This window comes from Syngnathoides biaculeatus, chromosome 5 (assembly GCF_019802595.1).
Source record: "Syngnathoides biaculeatus isolate LvHL_M chromosome 5, ASM1980259v1, whole genome shotgun sequence".
Lineage (NCBI taxonomy): Eukaryota > Metazoa > Chordata > Actinopteri > Syngnathiformes > Syngnathidae > Syngnathoides > Syngnathoides biaculeatus.
The window spans coordinates 10,899,265-10,917,488 of NC_084644.1; the positions used below are offsets into that span (position 1 = coordinate 10,899,265).

The 18,224-nt window shown below is 43.5% G+C and overlaps 1 protein-coding gene across 7 annotated transcripts in view; it reads left to right on the forward strand.

The window, feature by feature from the left end:
- Positions 1 to 18,224, forward strand: part of tmod4 (tropomodulin 4 (muscle)) — a 58,660-nt gene that overhangs the window by 36,236 nt on the left and 4,200 nt on the right. For 2 of the 7 annotated variants that reach the window (XM_061821368.1, XM_061821369.1), the window contains exons 4-6: positions 8,039 to 12,155; positions 14,605 to 14,761; positions 14,923 to 15,042. In XM_061821368.1, coding sequence (XP_061677352.1) covers positions 12,054 to 12,155; positions 14,605 to 14,761; positions 14,923 to 15,042 — 379 coding nt within the window. In that variant the 5' untranslated portion in view covers positions 8,039 to 12,053. Of the gene's footprint in view, positions 1 to 5,022; positions 12,156 to 14,604; positions 14,762 to 14,922; positions 15,043 to 18,224 lie in introns of those variants that run through there. The other 5 variants (XM_061821367.1, XM_061821366.1, XM_061821371.1 and 2 more) reach the window with 5 other exon arrangements.

Sequence of the window (18,224 nt, forward strand, 5' to 3'; positions counted from 1 at the left end):
TCTCCATCAATGTGGTTGCTTTGCCCACATGTTAGTCTTTGTGACTTGGGTTGTTTTTGTTGTGGAATTTTTGGACTCTTGTGTGTGTGTGTGTTCCACGTGTTTGTGTACGTGACCATCCGATGCGTACGATATGATTTTGCCTCAGATTCCAGGCTTCCGATCTTCCCAAATTCCAGATTCCAATTTCTCATCCAACTCATCATATTTCCATCCCTTTCTTATAAACATTTAAGAATAAAAGGTTTTTAACAAATGAATATTAAAGCATTAATTAACAGCAAGAAGAAGAGGCAGAGAAGGTCTCCAACTAATCACTTGTAATATTTGTTACCCCCCAATCATCGCACCTCGGTTCCTGGTGTCAAGTTCCAGACTATCTCCGCAATAAGTGAAATTTGCAAAATAGAAATACCTGATTAAAGTTCACCAAAGACATGTTTTTTACAGCATTTCAAGCTATTTTAAATCTTTATACATGCTTTTAGAACAACACAAACATCCATCCATTTTCTTTGCCACTTATCCTCACAAGGGTTGCGGGGACTGCTAGAGCCTATCCCAGCTGTCAACGGGCAGGCGCCAGGGTACCCCCTGAATTGGTTGCCAGCCAATCGCAGGGCACATCGAGACAAACAGCACTGGCAATCACACCTAGGGGCAATTTAGAGTGTCCAATTAACGTTGCAGGTTTTTGGGATGTGGGAGGAAATCGGAGTGCCCGGAGGAAACCCACGCAGGCACGCGGAGAATATGAAACTCCACACAAGCAGGGCCTAGATTAAACCTGGGTCCTCACAACTGTGAGGCTAACGCTTTAACAGCTGATCCACCGTGCCGCCCCAGATAAAACAAAAGAAATGCTCCAAACTGTATAAGAACACAACATTAATAACCATGTAAACCACGATATAGTTTGGGATGACTGTATATCAGAGATTATTAGTATTTTTGTTTACTCTGATAGTATGTCTTGCTGCTTTGTGTTAAAGGAAAACATTTTGAAGGTTTACAAATACGTTAACGTCTATGCTAATTTCTGTGAGCCTTGCTAATATCCACGTCGTATGTTAGCATTAAGATAGCAGTTTTTTTTTTCATTACAACATTCTTTGGTTTAGTATATCATGTTTAATTGTCTTTAATGTGTCACTTTTACTTTAACTGCTGCAACCAGTCTTCTTTTCATTTTCTCTGTGATGTTATATGATAGTCTCCCTGCTGTTCTTCACTAAGTTTCTGTATTTTTTTTTTTAAAGCAAGCCTGAAAGGGATACAAATATTTTTAAAAATGTAAAGGGTGAAAAGACATCTTTTTTGGTTGCACACGATTACAATGTGGTAAAGTCCCCTGCTTTGAAAATAATCAAATGCTACATTGCATGTTATACACATTTTAATCCTGTGCAACCAATGTACACGTTCAAAGTAGCGTAATTTCCGTCCAACTTTTTTCACACGCTTTCAACCCTGCGGTTTATGCTCTTTTTTTTTTTTTTTCAAACAGCCGCAAGGGGGCACTTAAGCGGAGAAGGTAAGAGTGAGACCGGTGGAGTATATGTGCCGAGGAAGTGACTTTTACCAGTCCGGCCCTGTTAGCACTGCGCTAGCGTGTTTCTGCTGTGTCTCAGTGATTGTTAACAGTATGTTTTTTTTTTTTTTTTTTTTAACGGACCCTGTTAGCACGGCGGCATTAGCGTGGCGGCGCTAGCGTTAAACTCTCTGTGTACCGTCTTTGTAAATATGTCGTGTTTCAATGTTGGTTTCAATGTCGGCACTTGCGGCTTTTACACGGCTGCGGCATATGTATGTACCAAATGGTATTTCCTTTCCAAACGTACTGGGTGAGGCTTATAACCAGGTGCACTCTGTAGGCCGGGAATTACGGTATGTACATTTTTTTGGGTGTTTATGGAAATTGTAAATCTTAACCTGTCGTGGTATAGTTGTATCATTTGTTAAATAATTGTCGCCTTGATGATGATGCATCCGCTTTCTAACTGTAGTCTTTTGTGGACCTGAATGGAGTCACACCATGACCCCCCCCCCCCACCCCTTTGTCTGCTGTTATAGGAACCTGAGAAAATGTGAATTGAAAATTGAATCGTAAGCGATATGTCCTCAAATTTTGAGAAGTGGGATTCTTGCATGTTATTCTATGCTCTGCTTCCTCTTCTTCTTTAGCTTCGTTCTGTTTTCCATCAACAGATTTGTTTTGGAATTCTTTCCCCATGCGCTCATGTGTGTGTGTGTGGTGTGTGTGTGTGTGTGTGTGTGTGTGAGAGAGATGGGGGGAGGAGACATCAAAGTCAAAGGGAAATGGCATCCCCCTCCCCACCCGTGTAGGACAAAGCAGGCCTTTGCGTTGAGAGACAAACAGAACGTGATGGCGCTCATGTGAGCAGGGAGGTCGGCCGTCTGTCTCCATTCACATTTTCAGCCATTCACAGTTTTAACAAGGCGTCCGAGACCGACGCGCAAACGCTTTTTCTTTGTCCCGTCTTCAGATTTTTTTTTTCTCCATCCCAGACGGAAAGTTTGAAATAATTACTGAGTAACTAAAGAGTTATTTTCAGAGCATCATGTAAGGCAGTGTTCCCCAACCTCCAGCACAGCCGTGACCTTGTGAGGATAAGCACTTCTGAACATGGATGGATGAATATATATATATAAATAAAAGATCTCTTCAGTTTTCAAAATAAAAGATGAAATGCAAAACAGTACAACAAAAAATATATAAATTGGTCATTTTTTTTTCGGTTGCCAGGTAACAAATGCGTCAGGGCCCGGTACCGGTCCGGGGACCGGTGGTTGGGGACCCTTAAAACAGATACGTCACCAATAGTTTTTGCATATTACAAAGGTTCAGTTGTTGCAAGAAGAATAAATCCCGGTGTGATGGTATGAGCACTCCCCCGTGCTGAAAAGTCTCCTTGTGATGAATGCGCATGCGTTGCTAACAGGGGAACTTTGGCTTCGTAGCAGACGCTTACTGTGAAACCCCCGGTCTCATCGTTCCCCTTCTTCTACATAGAGGGAGCTAACATACATTATAACCTAACCCTAACCTAACCTTAAAACAAAAGTTGATATACACATACAGTGAAGAAAGTAAGTATTTGAACACCCTGCTATATTGCAAGTTCTCCCACTTAGAAATCATGGAGGGGTCTGAAATTTTCATCGTAGGTGCATGTCCACTGTGAGAGAGATCATCTAAAAAGAAAAATCTAGATATCACAATGTATGATTTTTTTTTTTAAAACAATTTATTTGTGTGACACACCTGCAAATAAGTATTTGAAGACTCGAGAAAACCAATGTTAATATTTGGTACAGTAGCCTTTGTTTGCAATTAGAGGTGAAACGTTTCCGGTTGTTGTTCACCAGGTTTGCACATACTGCACGAGGGATTTTAGCCCACTCCAGATCTACAGATCTTCTGTAGATCAGACAGGTTTCTGTTCTGTCAGGTTTAATAACCCTAACCCCTGAGAAACACAGAGTTTCAGCTCCCTCAAAAGATTTTCTATTGGGTTTAGGTCTGTAGACCGGCGAGCCCACACCAGAAACTTGATATGCTTCCTACGGAGCGACTCCTTGGTTTTCCTGGCTGCGTCCAGGCCACGACCCATCTTCCTATCTCTGACTTAGGGAAAGAGGTTGTTACCCAAAATCGCACAATACATGGCCACGGTCATCCTCTCCATAATACAGTGCAGTCATCCTGTCCCGTGTGCAGAAAAACCCCCCAAAGCATGATGCTACCACCCCCATGCTTCACAGTAGGGATGGTGTTCTTGGGATGGAACTCATCATTCGTCTTCCTCCAAACACGGTTAAAATATGACCAAAAAGTTCCATTTTGGTGTCATCTGACCACAAAGCTTGACTCTCCCAAGACTCTTCTGTATCATCCAAATGGTCATTGGCAAACTTAAGACTGGCCTTGACATTTGCTGGTTTCAGCAGGGGAACCTTCCGTGCTATGCATGATTTCAAACCATGGCGTCTTAGAGTATTACCAACAGTCACCTTGGAAACGGTGGTCCCAGCTCTTTTTAGGTGATTGAGTCCTGGGCCGATTCTTCACCTTTCTAAGGATCATTGAGAACCCACAAGGTGATATCTTGCATGGGGCTCCACTCCGATTGAGATTGACCGTCATGTTTAGCTTCTTCCATTTTCTAATGATTGCTCCAACAGTGGACCTTTTTTCACCAAGCTGCTTGGCAATTTCTCCGTAGCCCATTCCGGCCGTCTGGAGTTGTACAATTTTGCCTCTGGTGTCTTTGGACAGCTCTTTGGTCTTGGCCATGTTACAAGTTTGTGTCTTACTGATTGTATGGAGTGGACTGTTTGTCAAATGGCACATGTCGAAGCATGGATGGGTATGTTTCAGAATGGCCGGACGTTTACAAAATATACGCACTTGCGCATTACTCACAAAGAGACTTTTCAGCAAGAGGGAGCGCTCAGACCGTCACACCGGCTAGCTAAGCACCGCAATGTACATTTCAATGCATGTTTTTATCGTTGCCATGGCAACATAAACAAACATGCGCGTTCACTTCTGGTACTCGTGAGTCAGATGTCCATCATGTGTCTGGCACACCTGTGAATGTCATCATCAGGAAAACCAGCTCGCCCTCTGCGGCTTCCAGTCGTCCACCATAGCCTTAGTACTTTTTAATGCGACATGGCGTCGGTCACATGCACGCGCACACACACACACACACACGCATATATATATATATATATATATATATATATATATATATATATCACACAGAAACACGTGCAAACATGAACAGATATACACACACACACACACACACATTCTGTTCAAAGCCAGACAGACACACCCTTACAAACGCAGAGACATGTAAAAATAGACGCCAACACGCACTCACCCTCTGTCTCTAACACATGCACGGTCTCACACACACACACACACACACACACACACACACACCACACACACACACACCTCATATAAACAATAGCTCTGAATGAGTGGACAGACTAATCTCTGGCATCCCCATGATGAGGGAAATGCATCATCGCAAATCGCTCACCTACATGTCATATTCCTATTTTTGCGTGTGGGTGGGCACATGTGTTTTTTTTTTTTGTGGCCTCTGAGGAGGAGGAGGACGGGGAAGTAACTTTTTTTTGGAAGCAGAAGAGGGCTATGACTGTCGTCACGGGAGACCAGTCCTGCTTTGTGTGTCGCGAATGGCCCGCTCACTTCCTACTTGGAATGGGAAGCCACCCCCTCGGTGATTAAGGGGGCAGCAGGTTCCACAGGAAGTTGTGACGGAAAGTGTGTGTGTGCTGTTCCCTGTGCTTTACCCAAAAGGTGCCCAGGGTTGACTGGTGATCAGGTGCCAGGGCCGAAAAGCCCAAATCACTTCGCTTCCTGCACTGATATTCATTTCAAAATAGTGGAAAGCTTTGTGTAGTTTTGTGCTGTGTACTTTTTGTTGTTGTTTGTATTTTTTGTGTTGCATTAACTTGTGTTGTTTTAGGTCATGTTATTTTGTGTAGTGTTGTGTTATGTTGTGTTATGTGGTTTTGCTTTGTGTACCTTTGTTTTGAGTGTTGCTGTGGCTTGAATTGTCTGTGCTGCTTTGTGTTGTCATTTTGCATAGTGGGATGCTGTGTTGTGTTGTTTTGCGTTGTTTCTGGTGTTGTCTTGTGTTTTGTTGTGTTTAAAGGGGAAATCCAGTGGCTTGCATTAACGATGTATCCAATAGGTCATGTGATATGTACTCTATCTTGAAAAATGTGATAATCCTGTTTTGAGAAGATTTTTATCGCCAATTAGGAATTTTCAGGGGCGCTGCCATTTCTGCGAGTCACATGACCTACATGCAAGGATGTGACGTGTTATGTGCCGTTCCAAACGCACGATTGCTTGGGACACCATTATGCCTACCGCTGATTTCTCGGATTTATCGTCATCTGATGAACAAATAGCAGTATCAGTTGATCAGGAAAACGGAGAAATACTTCCATACAGAGCGGCAGAGCCGCTCGGCGTAGCGAGCTCGTCAGACTCCGCGTCATTCCACCCGAAGAACCATCCGGATATTCAACATTATTTACAGCCAAGCGGCGGAGCAGCCACAGCTTCAAATCTGTAAGGAAGTATTCCTCCGTCTTCCCGATCAACTGAGTGGCCGAGCCGCTCACGGCTGTGTATGGAAGTATTCCTCCGTCTTCCCGGATGCAAGCGGCCAAAATGAGTTTCCTCCGCAGGGTGTCCGGGCTCTCCCTTCGAGATAGGGTGAGAAGCTCGGTCATCCGGGAGGGGCTACTCCTCCGTATTGGGAGGAGTCAGATGAGGTGGCTGGGGCATCTGATTCGGATGCCTCCTGGACGCCTCCCTGGTGAGGTGTTGCGGGCATGTCCCACCGGAAAGAGACCCCGAGGAAGACCCAGGACACGTTGGAAAGACGATGTCTCTCGGCTGGCTTAAGAACGCCTCGGGAGCCCTCCGGACGAGCTGGAAGAAGTGGCTGGGGAAAGGGAAGTCTGTGTATCCCTGCTAAAGCTACTTCCCATGCGCCCTGACCCGGAAAAGCGGTAGATAATGCATAGATGGATGGATTTAACATCACATTGTCAAGATAGAGTACATATTACATGACGTATTGGATACATTGTTAATGGAAACCACTGGATTTCCCCTCTAATGACAGATTTTGTGTTTTTGTGGTGTTTTGCACTGTTTTTGTTGCATATATATATTTTTTTTGTAGTTTCTGTTTTGTGTTGTGTGCAGTCTTGGACGCGGCGCGGTGTAAAGTCGAAAGGTATCGGTGACTTGCTCGGAAGTCCAGAAATTTGGTTAATGATCCTTGTCAGGTGAAACAACAGTTTTAACCAACGTTTCCAAACTAGCAAATGATCAAGCTTGTTGCTAATCACAAATACTTTGCTCAGTAATCTGATTACTTACTTCTTTAGTTATGTGCCTGGGGGTTTACATGTGAACGCTTCTTTGATGCGTCAATTTGTACAAGTTAATATTTGTATACTCTTGTGCTAAGGGGTTAGTGTAGGGGATTTTCTGTGAAATGAACTTTTTCATGTAGAAGTTGTTACATAAAGTGAGCTCCATAAGCGATGGTGGCGTTGGCAGAAGTCAGAAGTTAGCGCTCCGCAGGTTGACCTTTCGTGTCAGCGTGTCGTCAGTCACGTTCTTCTTTGAATACGGAATGTTCTGAGCTCTGTTGCTCAACAACATAAACTAATGAATGCAATTAATGTCATTTACGATGGGAGCAATTATGCAGTCATTCGTATCATAACAACAAGTTAGAATTTCCTGGTGAAACATCAACTCTGCCGCTGACCTTTAATATGTAGATTTTATACATAGATATGTTTCAAATACACATCCATGTTTTGGTTCATAAAGTCCACACTTTTTTTTTCTTCCGAGACAGGTGCAAAGTCAATCTGAATACGTTAGCGAGACGGGAACGTTTTAAGAAGTGACAGCTCAGACCGAGATTGTCAACAAAAAGACAAAGGAAGTGGGGAAATGTCAAAGTAGAAAAAAAAAATAGTTTTTAAATTGTCACTGTAGGTCACAAGAAACACCAATAGTGTGAAACTGTCGATGTGGCACAAAAAGAGTGGAAGGATGTCACTAGAAAGACAAAAATGGGGAGAAAATATAAATTTTGGACACAAAAAAAATTCCAAGAAAGTGAAATGTGTAAGGGTGTGGAAAAAGTCCCAAAAATTGTCAGAATATCAAAAATAAGAAAAAAAAAAACCCAAGCAAGTAACATTGTTCATCAGACTCAAAAAGACTGAACATGTAAAAAAAAGTGTGTCAGTAGAAAGATGAGGAAAAACAAATATGTGCATGTGGATCCCAACCAAAACAGAATAGTGTAGTTGCGCCTTGTTGTTGACAGTACACAATGTTGTCAGGTGTGTTCCATAGTTCGAGAATGTTAATTAAACATGTACCGTCTAGCGTTTGTTTTGTGTGTGTGTTTTTGTGTTATTGCCGCAGGTAAGGATGGGCGAGATTTCAGCGGGTATGTTTCACGGCTTTGCAATTTCAAGCATGTCACTTCAGTGTCGTCAAGGTAAGAACAATGGGGTCATGGAAGGGACAAAAAGTCAGCGCTTAACACAAAAATAGACAAAAAGAGTGGAAGTCTGAAGTTGAGATGAGAGGCAAAAGACGGAAGAACTAAAGAAAAATGTTAACGCAAGACTCAAAATGTGTGAAAATGTCCGTGCGACAAGACAAGTATCAGTTTTGGATACAGACGACAAAAATGTGTCAGTATCTCAACTAGTGACGTCACTTTGTCTGTCACGTTTCTGCATCATCATAGTTACAAAGGGAAGAACGATGACAACGATGATAATGATGATAATGACAATATCTCGGAGGGCAGCCTTGTTTCCTCCAAACTAAAACGTTGTCATAGTTACAGCTGCACTGTGATTAGACTATTCTAATGGCGCCCCCTGCTGGACATGGAGACAAACGTGTTTCACTCATCCACTCACTACGTACAATAATCATTTTTCTCCACCGAGTTTGGGTTATTTTCATATAATTTGATCAATAGCGGTAAAGATGCGTGCCACTGAATTTCCTTTTGAAAATGGTTGCATTTGACTGATATAAGTGTTTCAATTAAGATTTCTGAGGTGAAATAACAGGATAGGACAGTAAATATGCAGTCACACAACAGTAGATGGGAAAAAAATATATATATTTCTTGAGATATATATGAGAATGGTGTAATGTGTATTATTATGCACCTCTGCAGAGTTTGGAGGGGAGCATATAAACATTGTGCTACTCACATGATTTTTATTATTATTTTTTTTTTTAATGAGGCTGTTTATGTCTTTACCGTTAGGTGTGTTTCAGTACGTCACCACCATTTGCGCTCTCGGTGGTTTTAGCTACAAACATGCAAACTCCACACAGGCGGGGTCGGGATTTGAACCCCAGTTCTCAGGATTGTGAGGCGTATGCCCGAACCAGTCACCACCAAGCAACTTCTTTTTTTACTTGTGGCACATGCCTCCACTCACTTCAATATGCCGTAATTTCCGACTTTTTTCACACGCTTTCAACCCTGCGGCTTTTGCGGTGATGCGGCTTATGTGTACATTTTTTTCTAATGGACGCCAGGGGCACTCGAACATAAAAGGTAAGAGTGAGACCGGTGGAATATATGTGCTGAGGAAGTGACTTCTACCTGTATATATATTTTTTTAAACCAGCCCTGTTAGCGCTGAGCTAGCGTGTTGGTGCTGTGTTACTGCTGTGTCTCAGTGATTTTTACCGGTATGTTTTCATTTTTTATTTTATTTTTTTAACCGGCCCTCTTAGCGCTGTGCTAGTGGGTTGCTGCTGTGATACTCCAGCGTCCCAGTAATTTTTACCAGTATGTTATTTTTTTTAACCAGCCCTGTTAGCGCTGAGCTAGCATTAGCACTGTACTAGCATGTTGGGGCTGTGTTACTGCTGTGTCTCTGTGATTTTTACCAGTATGTTTATTTTTTTAACCAACCCTGTTAGCACTGTGCTAACGTTTTGCTGCTGTAATACTGCCTCGTCTCAGTGATTTTTACCGGTATGTTTTATTTTTTTTACCGGCTTTGTTAGCGCCACGCTAGCGTTTTTCTGCTATGTTACTGCCGTATCTCAGTGACTTTTTTTTTTTTAACGGCTCTGTTAGTGCTGTGCTAGCATGTTGCTACTGTGTAGCTGCCGTGGCTGTCTTTTTTTTTTACTGGTATGTTTTTTTTTGTTTTTTTTTACCAGCCCTGTTCATGTTACTGTGTTGTTGCTATGTTAAGCTAAGCTAAGGTATTAAAACTTCGAAAACTTCTGTGTACCATCTTTGTGAATATGTAGTGTTTCAATGTGGGTTTCACTTGCGGCTTATACACGGGTGCTGCTTATGTATGTACCAAATGGTATTTCCTTTACAAATGTACTGGGTGAGTCTTATAATCCGGTGTGCTCTGGAGGCCGGAAATTACTGTAGTTTCATGGTACCAAGATGGTACTAAAGCACTACTTTTCTGTTGGATATGACTTTTACTTGTGTAATAGAAGCTTCTCCCCTCACTTCTAGGCACTTTTCAGCAAATATGTTTAGTTTGAGCCACTAGGTGCCAGTGTTTCCACATCTTATACAGCAAACATTAGATAATCGTGGTATTGTGATGGCTAGTTTGGAACCGTGGGTGTCACCGTTTCTCCTGAAATGTGCTCTACTGTTCTTGTTGCTGTCAATCTTGAAAGTTTTGCCTTTTCTATCACAGACCCCCACCCCACCCCCGTCCCCCCCTGAGATACAAGGCTGACGTCACGAGAGAGGTGGGGTGTTGCCGGGTGCTGTGGGGTTCTAGAGTGGGTGTAGTTTGTGTCTCAGTGGAGGCTCGGACGCTGTGACTTGAGGTAGGTGAGATACACGTTCAACTTTTCCTCGCTGCCGCTCAGTAACAGAATTCGCGTGATGAACATTTTAAAGTCAATAGAAATCGGGATATAGTAATACAAATTCGGGATGTTTAAGAGACCCAAGGCTGAGGTTTTAGAAGTAAAAGTTTTTGGAACATGAAGGCCATGATTTTTGGATGCACAAGATGAATGTTTTTGGAAGTTAAAAGTTTCTGGGGGGGTGAATGTAGAGGATGACATTGAAGATGGAGGTTTTGGGGACATGAAAGTATTTGGAGGAGGACGTTTTTGAAAGCAAGTTGAAAATCAAGGTTTTGAGAAGTTTAATGTACTTTGAAGATGAATGTGTTTGAAATTTGTGATTTGCAGAAGTTGAACATGAAAGATTTTGGAAGTGGGAGATGAAAGTTTTAAGATGTTAAGAGGTTGACGATTGGAGGCTTTTAGAACTGGAACATTTCTGTAAAATCAAAATGTTATTTTTTTTATAAAATGAGGGTATGGGTTGGAAGATGAAGGGATGTGGAAGTTTAACATTCAGGATTTTTTGGAAGTACCTTAGAGATGTTTTTGGGACGTTGGCGATGAAGGTTTCTTAAAGGTGACGGAGAACTTTTGGTGGATGAAAATAAAGATTTAGAGGCTGAAGTCTAAGGTTTGGAAGTGCAGCACAAATACATTTTGGGAGGTATACTTTTAAAAACAAATGTTTTTGGGATTTTATCCATGGATTAATGAGTACTGTTGGCTGTGTGACACTTTGTGAGAAGACACCTTGTCGATGGTCGGCGTGTACGCGCGTGTGTGTGAGGGAGTGCACGAGCAACCTAAGGCGCTGAGGCTTGACGCGGCTGCAAGTAGCCGACTTGTCAAGCTAAAATTAAGCCCAGCGTGATTTGGAATGTTACACTTGGGCGCTAAGACGTGCCGGGACGGGAACAGGAAGAAGACAAATGTGCTTTTGCATGGGTTTAAACACCCGCACTTTTCCCAGTGGAAGGGTCCAACAAGCACACTTTGGGTTTTTTTTTTTTGCACCCACGCTTTTTCCCTGGAACCTTTTCCAACAGGTACACTTTGTCACAGCACCAAAACACCCACACTTTTACTGCACACGTGCAGTAAAAAAAAAAAGGGCTGCAGGTGTTTCAAGACCCATATACTACCCGTATAAAGTTGTTTAGTTTACTTTCCCCGGTGAAAGGTCCCGACACCCGCGCTTTTCCTGCCGTCGTGCACAACTACCAGACTGTCGCTCTTCATCACGAGGCACACGTACACACGTTTGTGAGGCATTAAAGAGGGTGCACGGATGACAAATGAGGGTGCGCCGTTGATAAATGAGGGTGCGCAGCCTCCAAACTATTCTTAGCGGCGCTAATGGTATAGAGTTACTCGCGCCTCATTCTCTCTCTCGCTTCCATCATCGCTCGGCCTCGCTCACCCTCTATGATGATGTCATGTGATGTGTTCAATGTCTTTTTTTACATGTACTCATTTTTTTAGCAGAACCCCATCCACCCCGGTCCACCCTTGCATGTGAGTGGGTGCCCCCCCACCCCACCCCGCCCCCCACAAGAAGTGAGTCATGACGGACCCCAGGGACATCGATGAGGACGCTATCCTCAAGGGTCTGAGTGCCGAGGAGCTGGACCAGCTGGAGTATGAATTGGCAGAGTTGGACCCCGAGGTACGAGAAAGGCTCCGTTTGAGTCGCCTAATTTGACAGCAGTTGCACTTAAATGATTATGTACAGTGAAGCCTCAGTTCTCGAACACAATCCATTCCAGAAAACAGTTCAAGAAGTGATTTGTTTAAAAACCAAATCAATGTTTCCCGTTACAATGAATGGAAAAAGAAATAATGCGTTCCAGGCTTAAAAAAGTAAGCTTTTTCAAGCATTTTTTTTAGCTTTTCCTGATAATAAACTGAATAGTAGGAATACATGTATAGTTTAAATACTCCATATCATAAAATAATTTAAGAAATATATATATATTTTTGCTTAAATTGTATGCTTTAGTCGTAGAGTACCCCAAGCTGCCGTATCTGTAGCGACTCGCCCCCCAGCCTTGTAAACTTTTTTTTATTAACAAATATACAGAATAATTTTAAACAAGCAACTTGTCTTCTTTGGAGCCATGATTGGGGGTTAATACGGTAGACCTCCATAAGAAGAAAAACAACGGTCACTACCGGGACACGTCAGTGTACAGAGGTTGTGTTATACAGAATATCAAAAGTGTGCTGATTGCGCCGCGCGTTATGTCATTTCCGTGTTTTTTTTTCGGGGAGGCATTCGTATTGACTAACAAAACGCGTCGTGGGTGAGTCAACTTCTTCCGCCGCGTGCATTATGTTATTTCCATTTTTTTTCGGCGGTCTGGGAATTCACAACAAAGCCCGTCGTCGGTCAGCTGGTCTGGACACGAGCAGTATGTTGTTTCTGGGTTTTGTCGGGGGCGTTCGAGTACAGAATTTCATTTGAAAACAGAAGCAAAAAAAGCTCAAAATTTCCATTTGAAAACCGATTTGTTCGAAAACGGCGACGTCCGAGAACCGAGGCTTTACTGTATTGTGATAATAAATGTCTTGTAAGTTTGGCACACCACAGAGAAGAGTGTTGTTAGCAAACCTGCCAAATGTAGGTGATTACAAAAAGCCGTTGAAATTGTGAAAAATAAAGATTTCGTCGCCATACTCAAACGCCGTGTACAAATATGCGCTGAATGTGCTGAAACCATTCAACTGTCAATCAAATAGCACTGTGACAACCTGGTAAAATTGATGCTACATCAGCTAGAACTTTTCTTATGCCTCCACATTACTGTACCAAGATAATTGAACCGCAAAAATATATATCCCCTTGAAGCCTCCAGTGGCTGTAATATATTTGGCTTGCTATTCGGCCTTCTCTCTTTGGGCTGTGTGCACTCGTATTCAGCAACGAGGCGCTCTTAAGCGAGCACAGTAGTGCAAAGTACCACTTCATATGTCCCATTCTTTTCCCCCTCTCGCGCTTCTGGCTTTCTCAACATCACATGCCCGTACTCATGGGCAACAATGAGGCACTCTAAAGTAAAGTACTGCAAGGGAAGATGCATTTTCAGGGTTTAGGCTAGCTAAATGCACGCCACAATTTCACCGCTTAACTGCTGATGCTAATGATGATACATAGTGGGGGAGACACGTCTCGAGACACGAGAAACAAGTACATCACAGTACTAAAGCTTTCCTTCTTCACATGTTTTTCCTCAAAACATATATTGTGTTCCGAAAACAAATCTATAATTTTACTTGAGTGTCTTGAGTCACCAACTTTAGGACTAGGGACTCTCCTGGTTAAAAATTGTAAAAGGCTTGACTCTGCTAGGAATTTACATGTCCTTAAATCTTCCTGTTTACATTTCAAAAAGCCAGAGTTTGATAATAGTGTAAAAATGTTACTAGTGACAGTTGTTCTTGGAGTGTGCTGAATTGTCTTTGTAGTGAGGAAAAGAGCATACTAGTACATGTTGAATTATTGCTCAACATACGCAAGTGTGCTATACAGTAATGTGAAATCGCTACAGAGTCCACCCCGTGAAGCAAGAATCATAGGGGGAGCAGCGAAGAGTATTAGATTTGCATCCAAGGATTATTTTTGATGAATGGCAACATATAACATTTCAAAATAAGAGGCATAAGTTCAACATTGAATTTCATTCTTTAAGACCCGCAAAGACAGATAGATTACAGTAAGCTACGTTAACAGTTTAGCTAACAGTTTCACATTTGCTAACCGATAGCTTGTCATACATTTGCTTCATTTCAGTTATGCGTTTGATAAAGTAACTAACAATATGGAGACTGATTTTGGACCACGAGAAACATGTCTTAGTGCCTACAGCTAACTTAAAGCAGGTAAAAATAAGGAGTGCAAAGTAGCTAATGTGCAAATTCGTCTTGTGACTAAGCAAGATTGTATGACTTTGATTTATCCCAAGTCATGACTTGACTCGTCTTAGTTGATTATAGCCACAGTAACTTTAGCACTCATCTGAAACTTGAAGGTTAAGACTCGAGACTTACCTATGATTTATGACTTTGTCCCGCTTCTGCTCTCTTGTCACATCAACACGACCTCCTCGTCCTCCCAGAATGCCATGCTGCCAGCTGGCTTTCGGCAGCGTGACCAGACAAAGAAAAACCCGACGGGACCGTTCGACCGCGATGCTCTGATGCAGCACCTGGAGAAAGAGGCCATGGAGCACCCGGACCGAGAGGAGCTGGTGCCTTTCACAGGGGAGAAGAAAGGTGACAAAAAACACATTTTTCCAAGGATTCACGCATTTAGCCCCAATGCTAATTAAACACAGTTACCATGTCGTTAGCTTGATAGCATAATTGCTGATGGTGAAGGCTCCAAGCTAAAAGGTCCATGCTCAACGCTGAGTTTTCGATCCGTGCACCTCCAGGAAAAGCCTTTGTGGCAAAAAAGGCAGCCGAGATTCCCGTGCACGAGCAGGTCATCCTAGAGCCCGAGCTGGAGGAAGCGCTCAAGAACGCCACCGACGCCGAAATGTGCGACATCGCAGGTGAGACCGCATCTTTAGAGCTTTGCCCACAACCATTTCAACGCGTGCCCCACTTCTCTCACCACAAGTCAACGAAGATAGGCTCTTTGTGCCCTGACAATGACAGGGGACTAAGATGTGCCGCACTCTCTCTGACTGCCAAAAATCAATTCAAATGGCTCCACCTCATCTGTGACCTACCTGAAATTGTGCATAGGTTTAAAATTACTATAGTTTCCGGCCTATAAGACATGACCATTTTCACACGCTGTCAACCCTGCGATGATGCGGCGAATTTCTGCATTTTTTCTAACTGCTGCAAGGGGGCACTCGAGCAGAAACGGTAAGAGTGAGACGGAATATATGTGCTGAGGAAGTGACTTTTACCTGTCCGGCCCTGTTAGTGTTGCGCTAGCGTGCTACTGCCGTGTCTCGGTGATTTTTACCAGTATGTTTTGTTTTTTAACCGCCCCTTTTAGCGCCACGGCGTTAGCATTAGCGTGGCGGCACTAGCATTAAACTCTGTGTACCATCTTTGTAAATATCGCATGTTTCAATGTGTGCACTTGCGGCTCGTACACGGTTGCGGTATGTACCAAATGGTATTTCCTTTACAAATTTACTGGGTCAGGCTTTTAACCAGGTGCGCTCTGTAGGCCAGGAATTACCGTAGGTTCAAATGTTTGTTGAGCTGAATGAGCGCTGACATAACTTCCAAACAGTCCATAATAATACATTTTATTTGTAACACACTTTTCATCATATTTACCCCACTTCCCTCACCCTAGCACAACCCCAAATTATCCATAGGAGTGAATGCAACTGTGTCTAAATATGTCCTAACGCTGACTGAATCCACCCCACTTCTCACGCCAAAAAGTTTGAAGGGATGTACAAAGATGTATCTTTTTGAGACGGATACAAGAGAAAACTGTGCAGCCATTGGGCTGACCCACTTACTGTATAAGTTGCGCCGGGACGTTCCAGCAGCCATGACAGAAATGCGGCGGGATCCGATTCCCCGAAGTCAGCAGCTCAAAAATAAAACGAGCTGGGCTGGGCTGGTCGGGTGGTGTTTCTTCTGTAGGAAGAAGATAGGATATCTTTGTAAAACACACGCCCGTTGACAGAGTAGGTTGCCCAAGACTGCCCGTGGCGCATATTTTATATTTAAAGCTGTTAATTGTTCAAACACATGTTCTCAAATTATGAGCCAGGTTTTGAGCGTCAACGAGGAAGTGTAGTAACAGCATGAACATGGATTTTTTTGTTTTTTTGTGGGAGGGGGGGTGTGTGTAAAAGTCATAGATGTTAAGGACTGATTCTTGATTATAAAGGACCAACGAATGTGGACCGATAGAAAGATCCACAGAGCCAGGCACATCAACTGGCTGCATGGGGGCTTGGATCTGGACCGGGTCCAAATGAGGATTAAGCTCAGTGAGCTTCCGTCAGCCTTTTGTTGGGCTTTTTGGCCGACACGTCAGCCGCTGATGAAAAGCTCGGTGCAAAAGCGATGGCGAAACTGCAGATCAGCAATTTAATTACCTGTTTTATTTACAATATTAGCATCAGTCGCCGCTCTCCCGCTAGGCTAACTGGAGCCGTAAAGCTAGCGGGGTTAGTGTCAGGGCCACAGTGGGTGTTTATGGCTAAGCAGGCAGCTGTCTCACTGGCCTGCCTTTCTCTGGTGGGGTCACAAGAGGTGGTGGGAGGGTGTCACAGCAGTTGGTGTGTGACACACTTTGGTGGGAGGCAGAAAACGGCATAAGACACAATGGGTCCCCCTCCTGGTAACATCAAAATATAGGTCTAAACTTCCATCCATCTATTTTCTTTGCCGCTTATCCTCACAAGGGTCGCAGGGAGTGCTGGAGCTTATCCCAGCTGACAACGGGTAGAAGGCAGGGTACATCCTGAACTGGTTGCCAGCCAATCGCAGGGCACATAGAGACAAACAGCTGCACCCACAATCACACCTAGGGGCAATTTAGAGTGTCCAATTAATGTTGCATGTTTTTGGTATGGGGGAAGAAACCGGAGTGCCCCGAGAAAACCCACACAGGCACGGGGAGAACATGCAAACTCCGCACAGGCAGGGCCGGGATCGAACTCGGGTCCTCAGAACTGTGAGGCCAACGCTTTACCAGCTGGACCACCGTGCCGCCAGGTCTAAGTTTAAGACAATAGGACCATGAACAGGACCATGAATACAATGCAATTGTCATGAAAGTAATTGTGGTGTTTAATTGTATTGTAAATGGTCAAAAACTCCAAACCAAGATAAAAATCATTGGTCACAGAACAGACCCCTGAGGGCCTCCCAATTGGAGGCTGACTCGGAGTGTATTATGACTCCTGCTCCCTCCCGTTCCTACTTAGATTGATCCCACGCCCTCCCAATCTCGAGTGATGGTACACCCTGAACTGGTTGCCAATAAATCCTCGGGAACGTAGAAACGGACAACCCTTCATCCACACATTTACGGTTAAAAGACGGTTTATAATCTTCAATAAACTTACCATGCATGTTTTTGGAATGTGGGAGGAAACCAGTGTGGCGCAGAAGACCCATGTAGGCACGTGGAAATTCCACACAGGTGAGGCTGGATTTGAACCTCACCTCCTCAGAACTGTAAGGGAGATGTGCTAACCAATTGTACACTGTGCCGCCAATTAATTAATCATATCTTTGAAATTTCATGTGTCCAGTAACATGCTACACGCCATCTCAATTTTCGCTCTGTGATCACAATCTGCGCCTCACAACTTCACAGTCTGGTTTAGAAACTCTTTCGATCCCGCTCCTAACCAATCACGCGATTAATCGTGAAATGTACAACCATTCCGCGAGAATCCTACGGGACCCTCTGGACTTGATGGGAAATACTGAAAAATCTGGACCGCTACTCCCAATGGGTCCAGTTAGAGGGCAAGAAGGCCGACTGGGCCTGACCCGGCGGTCATGTATCTGAAAGAGAATTCCACGGTCAACTTGTGAAGGTCTGGATGAGGTCAAGAAGCACCAGAATAGAAAGTTTGTGTGATGCTCTGCGCTAAATTTAAAGATCTTTGCCGGTGTCAAGGTCTCGTTTACATGCAGTCAAATATCAGACGGACTCTTCTGGAGTTAATTCAGACCAACGAAGCAGAGCAAAATGGTTCCCCTACGTTGTTTACGCTGCGTCAACACTGACCCAGCA